Source organism: Poecilia formosa, unplaced genomic scaffold (assembly GCF_000485575.1).
Source record: "Poecilia formosa unplaced genomic scaffold, Poecilia_formosa-5.1.2 Scaffold253, whole genome shotgun sequence".
NCBI lineage: Eukaryota > Metazoa > Chordata > Actinopteri > Cyprinodontiformes > Poeciliidae > Poecilia > Poecilia formosa.
The window spans coordinates 470,198-490,421 of record NW_006800192.1 but is presented as its reverse complement, the minus strand read 5'-3'; the positions used below and the strand labels follow the sequence as shown (position 1 = coordinate 490,421).

The window sequence follows — 20,224 nt, the reverse complement described above, 5'->3', positions numbered from 1 at the left end:
GATGACAGTTTCTTTGAGATACTACTACTTGAGGTTTTTTCACCCCTTTTTTTTTTTTTTCTTGAAGGTCAATCTTCTTCCATTATGACTTCAGGGAAGAGCAGGATCTCTTCACTGGCCCCCATTCCTGTAGTGTTTTGGAAGAACTGGCAGGGCTGTTTTTGGTTACCGTCGGTTCATAACCTCTTGCTTTCGTTCAAAATGTCAGGAAAAGCACCATAACTTTGTCAACAAATAGATTTATGCTGCGTGAGACTTTTTTTTCCTGGGACGGTGCTGCACACAGAAACCTTTCACTTTTTCCTGCTTTGCACACATCTTTGATCACTCTGGAAGGAAGCACCTGTCCACCACCTTTAGGTCATTTGTTGATGATGCAGCAGGTGGAATAAAAGCAGCACAAATACAATGCTGAGGGTTTGGCTTACAGATGAATCAGCAATGTGAAGCTTATTTGCTTTTCGTGGTCATCCTGCGCATTTATATGCAAAGTAAATATATTCACAACGTTCACTTGCCATTCTAATGGGGATTAGCCCTTTACCACACTAGCAAATCAGAAAGTAATTTCAACTCTGTTCTGTTTTTTGTTTTTTTTGTTTGTTTTGTTTTTGTGGGACACAAAACTCCAAATGAGTAAATGTTTTGTTCCTGCTTTTAGCTTCAAATAGGCTCTCCCACTCTGTCGTCCTCCTTTGCAGGTGCAAGAGTAAATGCCAAAGATAGCAAGTGGCTGACTCCTCTGCACAGGGCTGTGGCCTCCTGCTGTGAGGTAGGCAAATATTCCTCTGATCCTGTGTCATGCTTTGTCTTCCAGTCTGCTTTTCATACCAGAGTTTAGCAGAATATCAACAGTAATATTTCCTGCAGGAGGCGGTCCAGATTTTGCTGAAACACTCTGCAGACGTGAACGCCAGAGACAAGAACTGGCAGACGCCGCTTCACATCGCCGCAGCCAACAAGGCGGTTCGCTGTGCCGAAGCCCTCGTCCCCCTCCTCAGTAATGTGAATGTATCTGACCGAGCAGGCCGAACTGCTCTGCACCATGCGGCCTTCAGCGGTCACTTGGAGGTAATGTTAACCCCCCCCAAAGAGGATTCCAACAGAGCTGCACATGGCCTTGATGTTTCATGGCTTACTGTTCTTCTCCTCCCCTAGAAATGTGCAGCAGAAACTGGAGTTTACTTGAACTTGTCAGACCAGGCTTGCTGTCATGTTTGTGTGTGCTTGTCTGTTAATACAACTTCCTGGTCTCCTTCTTTAGCTCACAGGAAGCCTTTCTGAGTGCCTCGTAATTGTGCAAACACAATAGACTTTGTACTGTTGAAACATAGAACAAGAGCTGCATTTTTGACCATAAAATGATCAACATGTTCTTATGGATCTGCTCATTTTCTGTCAGAGCTCCAAACAGCAGAAAGTTTTGCCATAGTTTTGACACACCTCAATTTCACTTTGACCTGCTTCATACTCAGTTATGGAAATATGCACCATTATTAGTTCTTCTGCTGTGAACACGACTTCAAGCTGCTTATAATATATATAGTGTACTTATGTGCTACTTATCAGTAATCATTTTCTTCTTCTTTTTTTTCTTTTTTTAGAAATGAATTGTGTAACAGCTGTTTTTTTTTGTTTTTTTTGTTTTTTTTCAGAGAATTTTAATCTTTCTTCCCGGAAGTAAGTTCAAGTTTATTAAAGGCACTTAGAACTTGAGTAACATTGTGACATAATCTGCTGCTTTGTTGCTGATGCATTAAAATTGACGGCCTGAAGGTACAACCATGAAGGTTGTATCTTTTTATAACTACTGCCATCTTTCTCTTCCAGCATATTGGTGAGAAAGATTAGGAAAAACATCAGTTATTTCGGGATTGATCTACATCAGATATTAGCCGCATGTGGTGTTGATAATCAGTTGAACTCTTATCTAAATAATCATGCTCTTAAAGGAACAGTCCATAATTTTTCAACTTTCTGTGATGGTAATCTGGAGGATTTTTTTTTTTTTTTCCTGTTGCTTTTAGATGGTGAGGCTCCTACTCTCCAGAGGCGCAAACATTAATGCTTTTGACAAGAAGGATCGTCGTGCGATCCACTGGGCAGCCTACATGGGTAAAGAACTGAACATTTCAATCGTTTTTTTTGTTTTGGAAAAGGATTTCCTGTTGCTAGAGTTTCTAAAGCTTTTTGGGAATTGATCTTGGTAGTGCGTGGGCATAATGAACCCCTTTTGTTTTGTCTTCAGGGCACATAGAGGTGGTGAAGTTACTAGCTTGTCATGGAGCTGAGGTTGCTTGCAAAGATAAGAAATCCTACACCCCCCTACATACTGCAGCCTCTAGTGGAATGATTAGCGTTGTGAAATACCTTCTGGATTTAGGGGTGGATGTAAGTCCTGCACACAAACCTCTCATCAGCACACTGTAGACGTGCTTCAGATTCTTGCTTAATGGCTCTATAGATTTCCCTATAGCAGCAGTAGCAATCCTCATGTAAACATCTGCTTATCTTCCTGTTTAGATCAATGAACCTAATGCGTATGGAAACACACCCTTGCACGTGGCCTGCTACAACGGCCAAGATGTGGTCGTGAACGAGCTCATCGACTGTGGAGCTAACGTCAACCAGTTGAATGAGAAGGGTTTTGCACCTCTTCATTTCACCGCCGCCTCTCGCCACGGGGCGCTCTGCCTGGAGCTGCTGGTCTGCAACGGTGCCGACGTCAATATAAAGGTAGGAGGAACTTTATGTCAGGCAGGGCTTGTTGTGCTTTTGTTCACTGATTCTCAATACTTGGAATATCTTTGGATAAAAGTGGGTGTTGCTGGTTATTCATTGGTGTTTTCTTTGTTTAAAAAAGTACATATTGATAATCTGCCTCTTTTTTTGGGTTATGATGCGCTAAGAATTTACTGTGGTCATGACTTAGGTGAAAATGTTAACTTTAAATGTCATTAGTTGCCTCCTACTCATAAGGTAATTTACTATTACAGATGTTGAAAGTCCTGTGATGGCGCCTCCACTGTTGTAGTGATTTCTTGCACAAAAAGGGCTTGTGGGAATGTGACATCATTTGCATTTCTTTTGTCAAGTCTACAACTATGTAGACTATAGTTGCAGTCTATATGTAGACTACATAGTTGTCGACTATGTAGACTTGACAAAGTTTATAAAAATCGTTTTGCTTTGTAAAATATTGTCTTTATCGTTGAGCCCAAGTCTGGAAAAATGTGGAAGTTCTGAAATTGATAATTTGCGGAAACAAATCTCGATTTGATTTTTAGACAGATTGAATTACACTGTAGAGGAGGCCCGTAGCATTTGGAATCCAGAAATGATAGACGATAACATAACCTGTGAAACGTTCATCCACGACATGTTGGCTTGAACCAAAAAAAAAACTTGTTGGTAGAAGATTTCAGTGTGTTTATATTTTATCTTAGAGTAAAGATGGGAAGACTCCGCTCCACATGACGGCGATCCATGGGAGGTTTTCCAGATCTCAAGCAATCATTGAAAACGGTGAGCACAAACACAATCCACTTCGTAGCTCCTTGTTGCCCTTCAGAGTTTTGCAACTAACTGCTTGCTCCTGTTTTTTTTTTTTTGTTTTTTGTTTTGTTTTTTCTCGTATTCCTGAAGGTGCTGAGATTGACTCTGAAGATAAAAACGGAAATACGCCACTACACATCGCAGCTCGATACGGACATGAGCTCCTCATTAACACACTCATCACTAACAAAGCCGACACAGCAAAGTAAGCAAACCTCTCTGCTGTTTTTCTGCAAGTGTTCCAACTTGTTAAAAGCTGCTTTTGCAAAGAATTTCAGAGCTCATATTGCCACAGTACTTAATTGCAAATGAAGATGGGCATCTTTAACAGGTTGTCATTTCCCTAATGTAGGAGTCAGTTTGCAGCTCTGTGCCTAAAAGGATAAATTACTTTGATGAAATTTATGTGACTTGTTTTGTTTTTCAGACGAGGAATTCACGGCATGTTTCCACTGCATTTGGCTGCTCTCAGTGGCTTCTCAGACTGCTGCCGAAAGCTCCTGTCTTCAGGTTATTTTATATTAATTCTGTATGATAGGCAAACTAAAAATGGATTTAATTTTATACTTTTATAGATTAAAATTGCGGAGCGTTTTTCACAACTCTTTTACTCAACACAGGCTTTGATATTGATACTCCGGACGACTTTGGAAGGACATGTTTACATGCTGCAGCTGCTGGAGGGTGTGTATAGGAGACCTTTAAAGATATATATATTATGAAAATAACATAATTGTGACGTAATCACATTTTGGTGATGCTATAAATATCTGTGCTTTTCTAGAAACCTGGAATGTCTCAATCTTCTTCTTAACACCGGGGCTGACTTTAGCAGAAAAGATAACTTTGGGAGGTTAGTGGCATTTAAAGATGCATTTGGCTCTAGCATCACATTTAAATATGTATCTAAGGTGTGTGTGTGTGTGTGTTTGTTTGTTTTTCTTCCAGGACTCCTCTCCATTACGCTGCTGCCAATTGTAACTACCAGTGTTTGTTTGCTCTGGTGGGCTCTGGAGCCGGCGTCAACGATCTGGACGAGCGGGGCTGCACTCCTCTCCACTACGCCGCTGCGTCCGACACAGACGGAAAGTCAGTAATCCTTGGAAATTTCCGTGTTTCTAGTTGCAAATGTTTACATATGATTGCAAAAAAAAAAAAAAGAGGGCTAATCTACATGACTAGTGTCCAAAGATATACACTACAATGTGGTTCTCTGGACTGTTTGGCTGCATTTCCAGGTGCATGGAATATTTACTAAGGAATGATGCAAATCCAGGGATCCGGGACAGACAGGGCTTCAACGCTGTGCACTACGCCTCCGCGTATGGACACCGTCTTTGTCTGGAGCTGGTGAGGGATCTGTACTATTTCAAATTTTGGGTTGTTTTCAATGCAGTTTAACTCATTTTCTCATTAATCCTTTTACAGATTGCGAGCGAAACACCCTTAGATGTGGTGAGTAGTGTTGCAGCTTTTTCCACTGTCAACGTTTGTACTTTTCATTCATTAAAAATAGACCATAGTTGCATATTTAATGTGTTCTTCAAGAATTGCAGATTAACGTTGTAAGTTCTGACTTGTAATGTGTGTAGCTAATGGAAACCTCAGGGACAGACATCCTGAACGATACTGATGTCAGAGCTCCCATCAGCCCCCTGCACCTTGCTGTGAGTAGACTTTAATTCTTAGTGGAGTCGCTGCTTCATTTCACTTTGCAAATTCTGTTAAAAACCACAACACAGAGTGACCAGCAGCAAACTAATCTGTCTGGAAGTGTATCTATCTGATAAATAACTGTACTTTATAATAGTAACCTGATGTTTATTTCCATTTTGGTTCTGTTTTTGTGTGTGTTTTCTGGATGGGAGTGGGTTGATCATGTGGTGTTTTGTTTTAGCTTGTGATGGTGATGCAACACAGGATTGTGGGGGTTTAGTGAAAGCAGAGAAGCAATGTCAGTGGTGTGGGGTTTTGTCATGGTGTTGAACGTGTGAGGAAATGTGTATATATAATACAAATAGTTTTGGCAAGTATCCGTTACCTATTACGAGATCTTCATGTGCTCATATTGTGTCTAAAGCGCTCCACACCACATTGATTAAACAATGGGTGATAATGACATGTACAAACTGATGGTTTTAGTTCCTAGTGGGAAAATAAGTTAGGTTTTTCTACAACATTATTGGAGAGTTTGATGGGTTCCTTGGAAAGCTTAAAAAACAGAGACATTCCACAGCAAACCAAGAACAATGATGAGAAAAAGCTTAAAAGCCCCTGCTTATTTTCAGCCAGCAGCGTGAAAAGATGTCGGGTTCCTCGTGATGGAGAGAAATCAAACTGTGGAAAGCCAAAGGGGTCATGATTCACATTCGTTTCCAATGCCCGTTGAGTTGAATAAACTCCTAATAAACACAACACAGGCGTTTAAAAGATAAGACACCAATCTGTTAAAAGATCTCTTAAGGCCTCCTTGCTCTTCTTTGTTTTTTTTGTTTTTTTTGGTTCAAACCAAATTAAAAGAAGTCTAGCATGAGTTACTTTAGTTTTGTGTTTTACAGAACCTGTATTCTACTTCATGTATTCAGTTACACCACTTGTGTAAATCAACACTAGAAGCTTTACACTAAGCTTCATTTTTGTTCAAATGTTTGGATATTTTAGTTCAGTGATACTTCAATACCCCAAAGGGAAATTAGACTGGCAAAGAGACACTTTTTTCTATTTGTTAATAAAACTCCTGTAGTTTGGACTTGATTTCAGTATCAACATGACTTTTTTTTTTTTTTGTTTGTTTTTCCAGGCATACCATGGTCACCATCAAGCTATGGAGGTTCTGGTTCAATCTCTGCTGGATTTGGATGTCAGAAACGGCCAGGGACGCACGCCCTTAGACCTAGCTGCCTTCAAAGGCCACGTGGAATGTGTGGACATTCTAATCAACCAGGGAGCCTCCGTTTTGGTCAAAGACTTTGTTTTGAAGCGGACCCCCATACATGCTGCAGGTATGTCTCGTCTGAGGAGAGAAACCTTGTGAAATTTGGCATTCCTACGGTTATACTCTCAAACACAATGTCACAAGTAATGCTTGTCTTTCTTTTGTGCAGCTACTAATGGTCATTCAGAATGTTTGCGCTTGCTGATTGGACATGCTGATCTTCAAAGTATGGTAGACATTCAAGATGGAAATGGACAGTAAGTAAATAAGTGTCTTTCTCTGTTTATACGTTTGTGTTTAAAAACAAGTGCTGACATTTTTGTCTAATGCATTCAAGGACCCCGCTGATGCTGTCAGTCCTCAGTGGACACACGGACTGTGTGTATTCCCTTCTTAACAAGGGAGCCAGCGTAGAAGCCAAAGACAAGTGGGGCAGGACGGCCTTGCATAGAGGAGTAAGGAGAGCTCATAATGTTTCTACTCAATATTTACCTTAAATATTCAGAGTTTAAAATTGCTGAGACAAACACATTTAGAAAGTGTCACATATACAATTGCACTTTGTTTTGTGTAAAAATGGACCTTTTTTCCAAAGTGTTTATCATTTTTGGGCCAAAGCTCCCAATTTGTCCAAAAGTGAGTGCCACAAAAAAAAAAGATTGAAGTAAACATGAAGAATTATGACGATAAAGGAAAATATATGTGAATATTTAACTTCTTATTGGTTACTTTATCCAGATTTATTATTTTTTGTTTGTTTGTTTTTACTTTGGGTTTTAGGATTTCATTATTGTTTTGATTTTGTCATTGCTTCTACCTGTAAGTTTTCCAGTTATGTTTTTAAAAGCCAGACATTCTTATGCTTTTAACGTCTATACTCATATTTTAATAATTTTGTTTATGTATAAACCTTTTGTTAGGTCTGCGTGGTATAACATTACATTATCAGAAGTTTAAACATGTTGACAGTCTGCCAAAACAGAGAGATGGAGATCTGTTCTTCATAAAAGATTGTCGTTCTATGCTCTTGTACAAATGCATCAGTACAATGTTCCTCCTTTTCTTTTAACCAAGTAGCTTTTATGTAGCAGGAGTGCACTTAACCTGAGTGCTGCTGTTGTTTTCAATTAGATTATGTCTGCTTTGCGGGGAATTATGCAGTTTTTTTTCAAAGCCCTTAAATTGAGCATGGGGTAATACAAACATCTTTGTTGATCAGGGTTTTGTAAGCAGTTTTTTTAAATAAAATAATTGCTAGAAAATAAATGTATAATTTGACTACAAATGGTCACAGATGCCAAGCTACATCTGGAATATCTGTGATACAAACAATAGAATAAAGACCAAGGCATGATGATTAGCAACATGTCAAACTAAATATTCTGATGTCATTTTGATCTTTTTGTCTCTTTAAACACTACTTTAAAACATGGGACCCTTCAGATGTTGGAGATTTTATTATTACTATCATAACTATGAAAACTGAGCTGAAACATTACTTAAGCACATCTATGTGCCATTTACTTAGTTGTGCTTAGAGATTTGCCTGCAGCAGGATATCCTTCCAAACAAATCATCAATAAAAAAAATGTCCTCTGTCATCAGTCTGTGACCGGTCACGAAGAATGTGTGGAGGCTCTGCTTCAGCACAGCGCCAACGTCCTGGTGCGAGACTGTAAAGGGCGCACGCCGATCCACCTGGCAGCAGCTTGCGGACACATTGGGGTACTCGGAGGCCTTTTGCATGCTGCCCAATCAGTGGAAACACTGCCTGCCTTAACAGACAGCCAAGGCTACACCCCACTGCACTGGGCCTGCTACAATGGTACAGACAAAGGAGGTTGAAAGACCTTTTAAACCAAGCAATCAATGAATATTGATATTCTCAAATGTATATGTATATACCTGATGTCGTAGCATGTGTGCACTTAAATGCAAGCATGCTGCTGATGTAGCAGATGAGCATAATGGAGCACTTAAGAAATGCTTTTTTTTATTTAGTTTTTGTTTCCATTCAGTGTCTTTGTGCAACCAAATGAGAAATGTTTGTGTTTCTAAAGTGGTTTTTAATCGAAGTGGTCTTTCCCACAGGTCACGACACGTGTGTGGAGGTTTTGCTCGAACTGGAGATTTTCCACAAGGCCGAAGGCAACACTTTCAGTCCCCTCCACTGTGCTGTGTAAGAGTCTGAGCTTGCTTAGGTTTCACTCAGTGTGTCAGAGAGCCCGGCTTTTAATAGACTAAACATCCAGCATTTCTTTTCCTGCTCTCTAGAATCCGTGACAACGAAGCTGCTGCTGAGATGTTGATAGACACCTTGGGCCCCGCCATTGTCAGCGCCAAAGATGGCAAAAGCAGGTACACCTGATTATAAAAATTTCAGGCTTGAGGGTTTGTAAAAGGCAACTTTTATTTTTTATTTTTTTAAAGTGAATCTAATGTCGATATTTTAAATTGACGATGGCGTACTTCACATTCAAACTGTCCTCAGGACCCCCCTGCACGCTGCTGCCTTCACCGATCATGTGGAGTGTCTACAGCTGCTGCTGAGCCACAATGCTCAGGTCAACTGCGTCGATGCCGCAGGAAAGACCCCGCTCATGATGGCCGCCGAGAACGGCCAGACCAACGCTGTCGGTACGATTGCCTCCGAGCGTTTAACTTGATATGAGTCGCGACAGTCAGGCTGGCTTTCAATTACAAACTATGAAACATCAGATTAGTTTTTCTTGAGTTTCATACCTGTCCTCACACAGAGCTGCTGGTGAGCAGTGCGAAAGCAGACCTCACGCTACAGGACGCTGAAAAGAACACCGCTCTTCATTTGGCCTGCAGTAAGGTACGGATTGCCATCTGGTGGTAATATTTACATTACAGCTCATATTTCAGGTTTTGATTATTTATTCCACATATTTAAACATTTTGTGGCATCTGTACCACACTCTCAACAGGGACACGAAACTAGTGCCTTGTTGATATTGGAGAAGATTGCAGACAGAAACCTCATAAATGCTACAAACGCCGCCTTACAGACGTATGCGTAATATGAGTTCTTTATCTGTTCATACAGAATTTCGAATACAAATACCTCTCTGACACAGACATCTTTCTATTTTGTTTAGACCTCTGCATGTGGCTGCAAGAAATGGGCTGATTGTGGTGGTGCAGGAGCTGCTCGCGAAGGGAGCCAGCGTCCTGGCAGTCGACGAAAACGGTAATTGAATTGTAGCGTAGTACATCCTTGTTTTTAATTGTGTACCGGTTATTTTTATGAAATGTGGTCCAGTTGTTTTACTTGTGCTATAATCCTAGCTTTATAAAAAAAAAAAAATGATGGCTTGCTTTAGAAACAAAGTCCCAATGGAAATTCTGTATTCTGGTGAGAGCAATGTGCCACTGCATATTTATTAAGAAGTTAGACACTGAGCCAAGTCATTAACTTGGCAGTCTATGCTCATAGGTAAATATTGCCTTAAATCATGCAGATGCCATTTTTATAAGTAGTACTGGATCTGTTTTTTTTTTTTTTTTATTCAGTGAATGTGTTGCCTTTTAACAGAGATCAAGAGACAAAGAGGGATTGTTTTTCTGTTGTTTTCTGTACTTTTGGACTTTTTTCCTCAAAATGATTAACTCCTGACTGATTATGTGGAAGTTGGACTGGCTTTTGCATTGCCTTCAGAGACTAATTCAGTAATTACATCAGTATGTAGAGTTTGGGGTTTATGTAGAGTGACTGCAGCCAGACATGTGGTCACAGTTTAGTATATTAATTAAATAATTCGAGAATGGACACAAACTAGCTTGATAAAATAAAATTTGAAGGCCTCGATTTAGGTCATAAAAGATAACGACACATTTAAAAAGATTCGTGTTTTTCTGAGAACTGTTACATGTGAAAATCCCCTCGGGAGGTTTTCTTGTGGAAAATGTGCCGTTCTCTTTAAAACGGTAGACTAAGCTGTTCCAGTGTGTCACTTTTGACTAAGGTTGATACTTTAAGATATTATTTAAGTTTTGTATAATTGTGAATAGAGAAAATTACTTTTAGTTTAATTATTACAGGTTCAAATGACAAATAAGTCTCATTCAGTAGAGAAGCTGGGAGGAGAAAAGACATTCTGCTGGTAAAACCATTTGTTAACCATGCAAAGCGACTCCTGTGACCAGGAAATCGCCTCAGACGGCATCAGCTGCAGGGTGAGCAGCCATCTGCCGCAAGCGGTGCTGCCAGGTGACACCGACTAAATATGACATTGGGTTGGTAGACTTTATAGGGACCACAGACCAGATAAGCCTGTGAATGCTGTAAATGCACTGGTTTAATATTTTTGGAGATGGAAGACGAAATAAAATCAAAACACAAAGAACTGGAATGAGACACTAAGTCACTGGCACACAAGATGGTTTTAAAATGCATAAGGAGGCGATCAGGACAGTGAGTCAGGACAGATTTTCTAACAGTATGGTGCTGCGCAGACCCTGGCATTCAGACACTTTCATTCACACAGCGCTGCACAAAAGGGAGTAAACATTTGGAAACAGGCTGTAAGGCTCAGATTCTTAAGATTGAAATGGGAGTTTTAACTACTGTGAAAATCCCAGTTCAGAGAAACTCTGCTACCCTTTAATCAGGTAACCTGGAGTTGATTTGATTTCACTTTAATTAGCCCTGCAGCATTGTCCGATTTTAACAATACTGTTTTCAGAATACTTTTGTTGGCAATTAGAAACATCCAGATGGTGCATTTGCTTCATGAGGGAAGTCCCTTTTTTTTTTCCACTGGGTGTTTCGCAGCACAGGTTACATTCAGAGCGCTAAATTAATGCAGATAATTCAGCTAGATCATATCTGACGGTGGTTTAACAGAAAGCTGCCATCCAGATGTGTCGGCGCGTTCACCCTGTATCTGGTGTTGGCCTGGGAATCTTGAGCTCGTCGGGTTTATCAGACCTGATACTGAAAGTCTGACATTTTGTTTCAGTTTATAGAAAAGTAAAAGTTTAAATATTATTTAAAGGTTAGTTTCACAGAAGTGAGCCTGGTATCTTAAAGCTTTTATTGTAATTTAAAAAAAAATTGAGCACCAGAATTTGTCAGGTATTTGTCATTTATTATTTCCCAGGGCATGTTGGCAATCTTTGTTTGTTTGTTTTTCAGGTTACACGCCTGCCTTGGCTTGCGCCCCCAACAAAGACGTTGCAGACTGCCTCGCTCTCATCCTGGCCACCATGATGCCCGTGTCCCCCTGCACCGTGGCACCTACCCTCCCCTTCAGTGCCGTTAACCACTACACCACCAGCCCCTCCAAGAGCGTCACCTTTGACAGCCTGCCCGCGTTGCGCGCCGAGCACAGCTCTTACTGCAGCTTCAACAACATCGGCCATCACGACGGCTTCTACAAGGACGAGGAGCTCAACGACTCCGATTCGGAGACGTACTGAAGCGGACAGGAGAGGAATGGCGCTAAATGCACAAACGCATACACTGTGTCTTAACATGAAAAAAAAAATAAATAAATCAATCATTCACCCACCGCGAGCTTGGGAGGGCTTAATAAAGACGCAAGCCCCCAACAGGAAGCCTTAAGAGTTCCCACCAGAAAACAAAGGAGGGACGAGGTGCAACAGGCTGGCCCATGCTCATCCCAACCTTTTCCAGCACACGGCGTCCGTTAGCCGACGCCGGAGCTCAGTAACCACTGCTTTACCAACACTGACCTCTCCAGTGTTAAAAACTGAACTTGTTGGGCAGACGGCAGCTGTTTTAAGGCAATAAGACGCTGAAAAAAAAAAAAGGTGCGCTTGCACACTACAGAGAGTTAAACCAACAGGGACCAAAAGACATGGATGAATTTTAACTCCGTTTTATCTGCGTAAGCGACAAAAAAACAAACGAGACTTCAGGTGGTTTATTGATTAGGAAGGATAAGAGAGAAGTTTTAGTTAAAACCTGCACACTATAACCATCAGAAGGACTTTTACGTTTTGTAAGTCACACAAGGGGGATCATTTATTTTTCAAGATCAAAATTTTAATACACCCATTTTAATGTCTTAAACTCATTTTCCTCTAGGAATCTGATTCACTAACCCGAGTAAATTTAAGACATCTGGTACATGCAACAGGTTAGTATTCAGTCGATCCACCTTTTTCCTTTGTAAATTCACCTGTTTATCACCATTTAGAATTTAAACAATAAATTATTTGTACACTTTTTTGGGTTGCTTTTTGTTTGTTCGTTTTGTGCCTTCATTAGTTACTGGAAGTATGGGGTCTGTACAGGCAGCTGTGAAAGCGTGCTTTCGGTGAGTAGGTCCACTGATCTGGCACTGAGGCATCTGTGACTCTGCTTTGCAATGAGAAACACTGTAAACCAATGACAGCATTTTGAAAAGCATTTGATTTTCTTCTGAGTGACTTTTTTTGTTTTGTTTTACCTAATATTAGTTTCGCTTGCTTTAACTTAAAAACAGAAACCACTCGCTTATACCAGAATGCAGAAGACTCAAGTTTTGTTCAAAAATATTTTAACTGGAAATATGTACATTTGCTAGAATCAATAGAATGGGAAGGATTTTTATTTCTTTTCCTTGCTTTTTTTCTTGAAGAGGAATGAAACTAGCATGTATATAGAAATTATGACTGTGAATTCAAAATTCCAATGAGTTCTTTCAGTACTGAGATTGATGTATATTTTATGAGTAATAAATGAGTTATTTAATAAGGAGCATTGGTCTTGGTTTTTTTTCAGCATTCCCTATAATTGTGTTTGTGATAACAGAAAAAGTAAAAAAATATATATATTGAAGATGCACCAATGAGGATTTTTATTGAATAATAATTTTGCTTTCAAAGCTTTTTTCCTCTTCAGTTCTAAAACATACATTTGTGGTGCAGATTATTTTATTTTGACAAGGTTATCACAAGGCATGCATCAGAACATATGTGCTTAACCTTCTTTTATTATTTCACTCTAAATTGCATCAAAATGCACCTTGTTGCTAAAGTATATATACTGAAAATTGTGGATGTTTAATTTTGAAGCATTTCTTAAATAGGAAATGGGTTATTCAGTATTTGAGCTGCAAAATCTGTGTGATTCATTGACGGATCTGTCACTGAACTTGAAATGTGATGCTTCAAAAGTACAGCCTCTAATAACTTTAAAATATTTTCCTAGCTTTAAGAAGGATGGAGCGGGTATGTAAGTCTCAACGGGTGTTCTTAGTACAGTGGTTCAGTTTAAGATGAATAGTCTGCCAAACAAAGCCTAAAGAAATTATTTCTAGAGAATTTGTAATTGTTTTATGAACGAGAGCTCACTGGTTCTTAAAGTCAGCCAGGGGGCACTAAGCTTTGCCTGGTGCTGGATCTAATTTTAACACCGCTGTTAAGTTAGAACTGAGTCAAATGAGCTGAATCCTAAACGAGATTCGGAATCTTCATCCAGCTGCTCTGAGGACGGACACGCGTCTCTCCGCTGATTGGTCTTCATCCCGGAAACGGAACAAAAAGGGGGCGTATCTATAGTGCTCTGCTGAGAAGTCACAGCAGAGCAGTCACAGAAGTAATATCCAGCTAAATACACGTATATATATATATATCTTAAGCTTCCGCTCAGGAGTCATGGACGAAGTGACAGGCGCTCAGCTCATTGCCGAGTCTCTGAAAACTCAGGTGAGATCGGGCGTTCAGATGTAGCTTTTTGCCCCTGCAGAACTGTGTCAGAGTTCATGTTCTGGGCTGCAAGAGTTGCCAAACTTCATAGCTTCAGGCATTTGATGACCTGATCTCATTTAGATGCTGCTTCTCCCTGCAGAAAGTGGAGTACATGTTTGGGATAGTCGGTGTTCCTATCATTGAAGTGGCCATGGCTGCTCAGGCTGCTGGGATCAAATATGTGGGAATGCGTAACGAGCAGGCGGTAAATGATCCGAACGCCCTCTACTCTTTAAAAGAGTGACTAAATCCTCACAGTATAATGATTAGATCTCACAGATTGTTCTGTCACCCCACAGGCGTGCTATGCTGCATCTGCGGTTGGATACATAACAGGGAGGTGAGACCTCTGTTTGCTGAGCAGAACAATGTGTTTGGGTTGTTGTTGTGTCGCTTTCTTGCTGACATGTTGCTACGTTCCTGTTGACCTCTGAATGCAGACCAGGAGCCTGCCTGGTGGTGTCTGGACCTGGACTCATTCATGCTCTGGGTGGGATGGCTAACGCCAACATGAACTGCTGGTATTACACAATGTTGAAACTTTCCTCTTTCACTGTCACCTCTGTTGCTTTCATTCACTCCCCAAAACTATTACATTTACAATTATTATTATTTTTTATTTTTTTTGACAATGGAAGGACAACAAAGAGTAAGTAGATAATTCTGAAGATATATAGTTTTCATTTTTGTTTCAAAAACATACATGATTAGTCACCTAATTATTAAATGAAGTCCATTCAAAGGTTTGTTGGAGAACATTATTGAGCAAAGAAACTCATGAAGCTTAATAAGGGAACTGAAATTAATTGAGACTGAGGTGGATTAATTAAACTGGAAATGGCTTTAAAGCTGCTCCTTAGAGAGATTATACCATTTCATTAAGAAAAATGGTCAAAGTCTGTAGAGACACCGTAACAGATCTGGAGCACTAGATGGTTCTATATTTTGACTGAGAGGCTGAATGTAATCCCAGCTAAAAATCACGTTGACGTTTGAGATTGTAAAATGTGAAAAGGTTGACGTAGCGGGGCTGTAGAGGAAGTGTTTTCTCTACTCAGGCCAGTGCTCGTGATCGGTGGCTCCTCGGATCGAAACCAGGAAGCAGCAGGAGCCTTTCAGGAGTTTCCCCAGGTGATTCTACCTTCTTGTGGGGTTTTCTTTTACTCCGAGTCTCTGCTCTGACTCCGGTTTCATTCATTTTTAGGTGGAGGCGTGCCGCCTCTACAGCAAGTTTACTGCCAGGCCCAGCAGTCTGGAAGCTATCCCATCAGTCATAGAGAAGGTGACTACGTTATTATTTGTTTTCACGCAAATAGGATTCCTTAAGAATGAAGTAGATCGTATTTGTTCACTCACAGGCAGTCCGCACCAGCATATACGGGCGCCCGGGTGCTGTTTACGTTGACATCGCAGGGGACATGGTCAATGCTAAAGTAGAGCGGGACAAAGTCAGGTTTGTTTGATTTCAATGCATCCTTTTTTTTTTTTATCTAAACGGCCGCTCAAAGTGTAAAAGAATAGGATAAACTGATCTCTTCTGCAGGGAAGTGTCCTGCTGTCCACCTCCACCAGTGAGTTTGGCCCCCAGCGCTGCAGCTGAAGAGGCCCTCTCCGTCCTAAAAGCAGCAAAGACACCTTTGGTCATCATTGGAAAGGGTAATGCAAAGAAAATATGTTTTTTTTTTTTTTCAAACTTATAGGGGCGTACCTTTTTATTTCTTTTGTCTGTGATGCAAATCAGCTGCGACAGAATGAGGCTGTGAAGGTGTGTGTTCTGAGCAGGAGCAGCTTACAGCAGGGCGGAGGCTGTGCTGACGGAGTTTGTGGAGGAGAGTGGGCTCCCGTTCCTGCCCACACCTATGGGCAAAGGAGTCCTGCCCGACGATCACCCCAGCTGTGTGGCCGCTGCCCGCTCCAGGTCGGCCACCCGCTGTAACCTAATCAAGCTCCAGAACTGAACATTTACATGTTTTTTTTGTTTGTTTTTGTTTTAATTTTTTCTAAAAAATTTTGCCTAAATTCTGCAATGAAAGATATTTATTTTTGCACATCTTTACAAGAGCGTCTCCCACAAACATTAATCAAAGCTTATTGCTTTTATTCTTTTTTTTTTTTTTTCTGTCGCAAAGAGCTCTTCTTCAGGCCGACGTCGTTCTCCTGCTCGGAGCGAGGCTAAACTGGATGCTGCATTTTGGTCTGCCACCCAGATTTAATCCTCATGTTAAGATCATTCAGGTGTGTAAATGTTGTAGCCAGTATTTCACTAAACACCAGCACAGACGCTAAAAACCTGTTTGCACGATAATCTGCTGCTGCGGGCGTCACTGCACTGTAAGCAAAACGAAACCAAACGCTTCTTCCAGGTTGACCTCTGCGCCGAGGAGATGGGAAACAACGTGAAGGCACGTGTTGCTCTCCTGGGGGACGTTGGTGCTGTTGTGTCTCAGGTCGGACATGAGATTCGGTATTTTAGCTTTCCTCTAGATGTGGACGGATTAAATAATTGTATCTTTTTTTTTTTTCCTTCAGATTCTGACGTGTGTCCGCAGAGATGGCTGGAAATATCCCTCTAAGACCGAGTGGTGGAGCGAGCTCAGAAAGAAGGTTGCTGCTAATGCAAAAATATCAAAGGTGGGTCCGACTGCTCTAATTTCGGACAAATCTCTTGCCTCTTCAAACTCTTTGCAGATATTCCTAATTGAAGCTCTTGCTTTCGTAACAGGCTCTGGCTCTTAAGGGAACTTTGCCCATGAACTACTACACTGTGTTTCATCACATTTCTCAGCTGCTTCCACGCGATTGCATCATTGTTAGCGAGGGTGCTAACACTATGGACATCGGACGCACCATGCTGAATAACTACCTACCCCGACACAGGTGAGGCGTTTTATCAGCGTCAAGCTTCAAGTGGCACAGAGTGGACTGATGGAAATGAGTGCACATCTAATAGCTGCTCTGAAATATATATTTTGATTTATCTATGATTAACTTTTTTTCTTCTTTTTATTTTTTATTTTTTATATTAAATTCTCAAACAGTATTTCCTTCTACCAGAAATGGCCGTACCTGACATTTATTTCCAACTTAATACAATTATGTCTTAAATTGGTTAAATTGTCAAACATCAGTCCCAGGATTAGCCCTAACCCCATATCTTTTAAAATGAAACTATGCCTGACATGTGATCAAAGGACGCTTGCAGTGAAATGTCACATTTCTTAGCACCGCTAAGATTTTTTTTTAAATGTGATTTTCAAAAAAAAAAACAAAAAAAAAATCGATATTTTATTTGTAGCGGCATAATCTCAAACTGCTGCAACTTGGGGTGGGGGGGGGCAACCTTTAACTAGAATATATCTTTTATTGGGTAAAAATATGACAAGAAATAATTTTTTAGCAAAATAAGAGGTGGCAGACTTACTGGCTGCCCTAAAATAGGGTGAATGAAATTACCCAAATTAGTTGATGGATTTTTCCACGTTTCTTTGTGAAATTACATCACTGTAATAAACAGATTCCTTATTCCAAAGGATTTCACATATTTCCATAAGGGTGCCAATAAAATTGGCTGAATAAAGTCATCTCAGGAGCCTGTGTGGGGTATCTGTGTTGATGTGAAGGTTGGATGCGGGCACCTTTGGAACGATGGGAGTCGGCCTCGGCTTCGCCATAGCAGCAGCTGCCGTGGAGACGACCAGGATCAAACCCCAAAGAGTCGTCTGTGTGGAGGGAGACAGCGCCTTCGGCTTCTCCGGCATGGAGGTCGAAACCATGTGCAGGTCTGTTACACAGTTTTCATAATGCAGTCATGTTACTTTTTCCAACACCAGTGGACATAAATTTTATTTTTTTTCCCCTTTTTACTAGGTATAATCTGCCTGTGATCATTATTGTGGTCAATAATAACGGCATTTACAGTGGGGTAGACGCCGACACGTGGAAAGAAATGGCAAAAATGGGTGACCTGACCTCTGTGTGAGTCTTCCATTAACTATAGAGCATAGCTATAGAGCAACCTGTACAATCTAATTTGCATTTCTATGTGTAATCACCTTCCTATACGTGTGTGCTCTCCTTCAGGGCGCCTCCTGTCTCCCTTCTGCCCGAGGCCCGCTACGATGAGGTAATGACGGCGTTTGGAGGTCGGGGGTTTCTGGTGAGGACCGCGGAGGAGCTGCGCGAAGCCTTGCAGCTCTGCCTGACCGACTGGGAGAGACCGAGTCTGCTCAACGTGCTCATTGACCCGTCGTCTGACAGAAAGCAGCAGGTACATGAACGCCTCTGTAATTACACTGATCGGTCACGGTTCTGATCTGAATTGACTCAGTTTTTATATAGTGCCTGTATTCGTCCCACAAACTTCAATGTATTCCATTGAGATTTTATCTGATTGACCAACATGAATTGATGGATGATGAAGAAGTGCAAGGAACGGTGTCTTTTTTTTTTTTTTTTTGCTTGTTTCTTTTTACGAAAAAACATTTAAAAAAGGATGTGAGCATTTTATTTCTTCCCCCTTTTCTCTGCCAACCCTAAATAAAATTCAGTCCAGTCAATTGCCTTCAGAAGTTACATAATTAGTAAATGCTCATCCACATCATCAACTGACAAAGTCCAGTCAAGGAGAGCATGAATTATTGAAGCAGCCACTGTAACTAGACACCAAACACTAGCTGCATTTTTTTACATTCACAGTCATTCTTTTATTTATTTATGTCCGATATATATTTATTCTTTTATTTATTATTATGTCAGTTTTGGTCCTCCATAAAACAGGAGGTGTAGGGTGAATTCACGCCACCCTGTGGCCTGGGTATGGTAACTGCAACAGACAGGAATATAAACGAATGCAAAATCTTATGATCTGACTTAGAATTTTTTAAGACAAAAACTTGCTCAGTGTAAGAAAATGTACATTTCCTTACAACAGAATGTATTGTAAGAAATAAAAGGATCAACAAATGTACTTCCCCTTTTACTACATCTCCCGAGACTACACATATTCCTAAGCAATATATATTTTTTAGATTTTGTAGGAAGTCACGGGGAGCACAAGAACCTTTTTGACCCTCACAGCAGCATAGCTGGCTGTCCTTAAAGGATAAAAGAGCGCTGCAGTTCAGGATTTGCATGGAACATCAAACGGCTCGACCCTCGTCTCATCCTCCCACCGCTTTGTAGACCGACGTCCCACCCTGAAGCATTAATCCGTGCACCCCAGGTGCATAGCCAAACTGCTGTATCCCCCTCACAATCCCTTCGTCTAACTCCAAGCTGGCCTTTCTATTTCAGGGATCCTGTAATTAGAAAGCACAGCCCCTCTTTGTTTATGTTGAATGTATCCACGCAACCCTCAGCAGGCAAATCTGAAGGTTGCGTGAAGGTCCGTGTCTGGTGCTGAGCTCCGCGCCTGAAGAAAACCTGTTTCTTTTTACTTGAAGTGGGTTGGTTAAATTGGTGTTTAGCATCTATTTATGGTTATAGAAGACGAAGTCAAGCCTGAGAATAATGACAATAAACCCCAGTGGTTTGATGGATGCTATATTAACATGATAACCTAATGGATTTTGATGGTGTCTGTGTTTACAGGAGTTTCCTTGGCTCACGCGCTCCAACCTGTAAGACTCGAACCTTCGTCCAGAACGTCAGCTGATGAGCAGTGGAAGCTTTAAGACATGAAACTGTTTTAATTTTATTGATTGTTCCTATGAAATAATTAATGTTTTGTGATTCTTGCTACGTTTTAGGAGCTAACAACGTTTTACAGTTCACACAGTGAAACTTTTTTCACAATAGTTAGTATTTTCTTCTGAAAGTCTTAATATGATAATATTGAGATAATGAATATTGATGCTGTTGAATAAAATAAAATAATGCTTATGTGACATGACTGGGCAAACAAACCAATAAAACCAAATGAGGAACTTAAAAGTGCAATTGATTTTTCAAAAAATTTTCTCATCTTTGAGTTTAACCTTCACATGAATGAAAAAATAGATGATCCAGATAATA

At 40.6% G+C, this 20,224-nt stretch overlaps 2 protein-coding genes across 4 annotated transcripts in view; both read left to right on the top strand.

Annotated features, from left to right (window-relative positions):
- Positions 1–13,220, top strand: part of LOC103150394 (serine/threonine-protein phosphatase 6 regulatory ankyrin repeat subunit A) — a 43,958-nt gene extending 30,738 nt beyond the window's left edge. For both annotated transcript variants that reach the window (XM_007569994.2, XM_007569995.2), the window contains 25 exons: positions 702–772; positions 871–1,071; positions 2,028–2,115; positions 2,249–2,391; positions 2,524–2,736; positions 3,447–3,525; positions 3,646–3,760; positions 3,983–4,065; positions 4,176–4,239; positions 4,340–4,408; positions 4,504–4,644; positions 4,794–4,905; positions 4,984–5,010; positions 5,148–5,222; positions 6,356–6,557; positions 6,660–6,747; positions 6,828–6,945; positions 8,096–8,315; positions 8,582–8,669; positions 8,765–8,848; positions 8,982–9,127; positions 9,247–9,329; positions 9,442–9,524; positions 9,613–9,704; positions 11,652–13,220. In XM_007569994.2, coding sequence (XP_007570056.1) covers positions 702–772; positions 871–1,071; positions 2,028–2,115; positions 2,249–2,391; positions 2,524–2,736; positions 3,447–3,525; positions 3,646–3,760; positions 3,983–4,065; positions 4,176–4,239; positions 4,340–4,408; positions 4,504–4,644; positions 4,794–4,905; positions 4,984–5,010; positions 5,148–5,222; positions 6,356–6,557; positions 6,660–6,747; positions 6,828–6,945; positions 8,096–8,315; positions 8,582–8,669; positions 8,765–8,848; positions 8,982–9,127; positions 9,247–9,329; positions 9,442–9,524; positions 9,613–9,704; positions 11,652–11,935 — 2,969 coding nt within the window. In that variant the 3' untranslated portion in view covers positions 11,936–13,220. The remainder of the gene's footprint in view (positions 1–701; positions 773–870; positions 1,072–2,027; positions 2,116–2,248; positions 2,392–2,523; positions 2,737–3,446; positions 3,526–3,645; positions 3,761–3,982; positions 4,066–4,175; positions 4,240–4,339; positions 4,409–4,503; positions 4,645–4,793; positions 4,906–4,983; positions 5,011–5,147; positions 5,223–6,355; positions 6,558–6,659; positions 6,748–6,827; positions 6,946–8,095; positions 8,316–8,581; positions 8,670–8,764; positions 8,849–8,981; positions 9,128–9,246; positions 9,330–9,441; positions 9,525–9,612; positions 9,705–11,651) is intronic.
- Positions 13,221–13,996: 776 nt separating this feature from the next.
- LOC103150392 (2-hydroxyacyl-CoA lyase 1-like) lies at positions 13,997–20,143 on the top strand. 2 transcript variants are annotated; one of them, XM_007569989.2, is made up of 17 exons: positions 13,998–14,170; positions 14,313–14,417; positions 14,512–14,552; positions 14,653–14,733; positions 15,271–15,343; positions 15,417–15,494; positions 15,571–15,665; positions 15,756–15,868; positions 15,995–16,130; positions 16,342–16,447; positions 16,576–16,659; positions 16,742–16,843; positions 16,935–17,089; positions 17,833–17,991; positions 18,080–18,187; positions 18,293–18,479; positions 19,802–20,143. In XM_007569989.2, exons 1-17 carry the CDS (start codon positions 14,120–14,122, stop codon positions 19,832–19,834), a joined length of 1,707 nt encoding a protein of 568 aa, XP_007570051.1. In that variant the 5' UTR covers positions 13,998–14,119; the 3' UTR covers positions 19,835–20,143. The 2 variants fall into 2 exon arrangements, with proteins under 2 accessions (XP_016536160.1, XP_007570051.1); XM_016680674.1 differs by lacking the exon at positions 18,080–18,187 and having other exon boundaries at positions 13,997–14,170.
- The last annotated feature ends 81 nt before the right edge of the window (positions 20,144–20,224 follow it).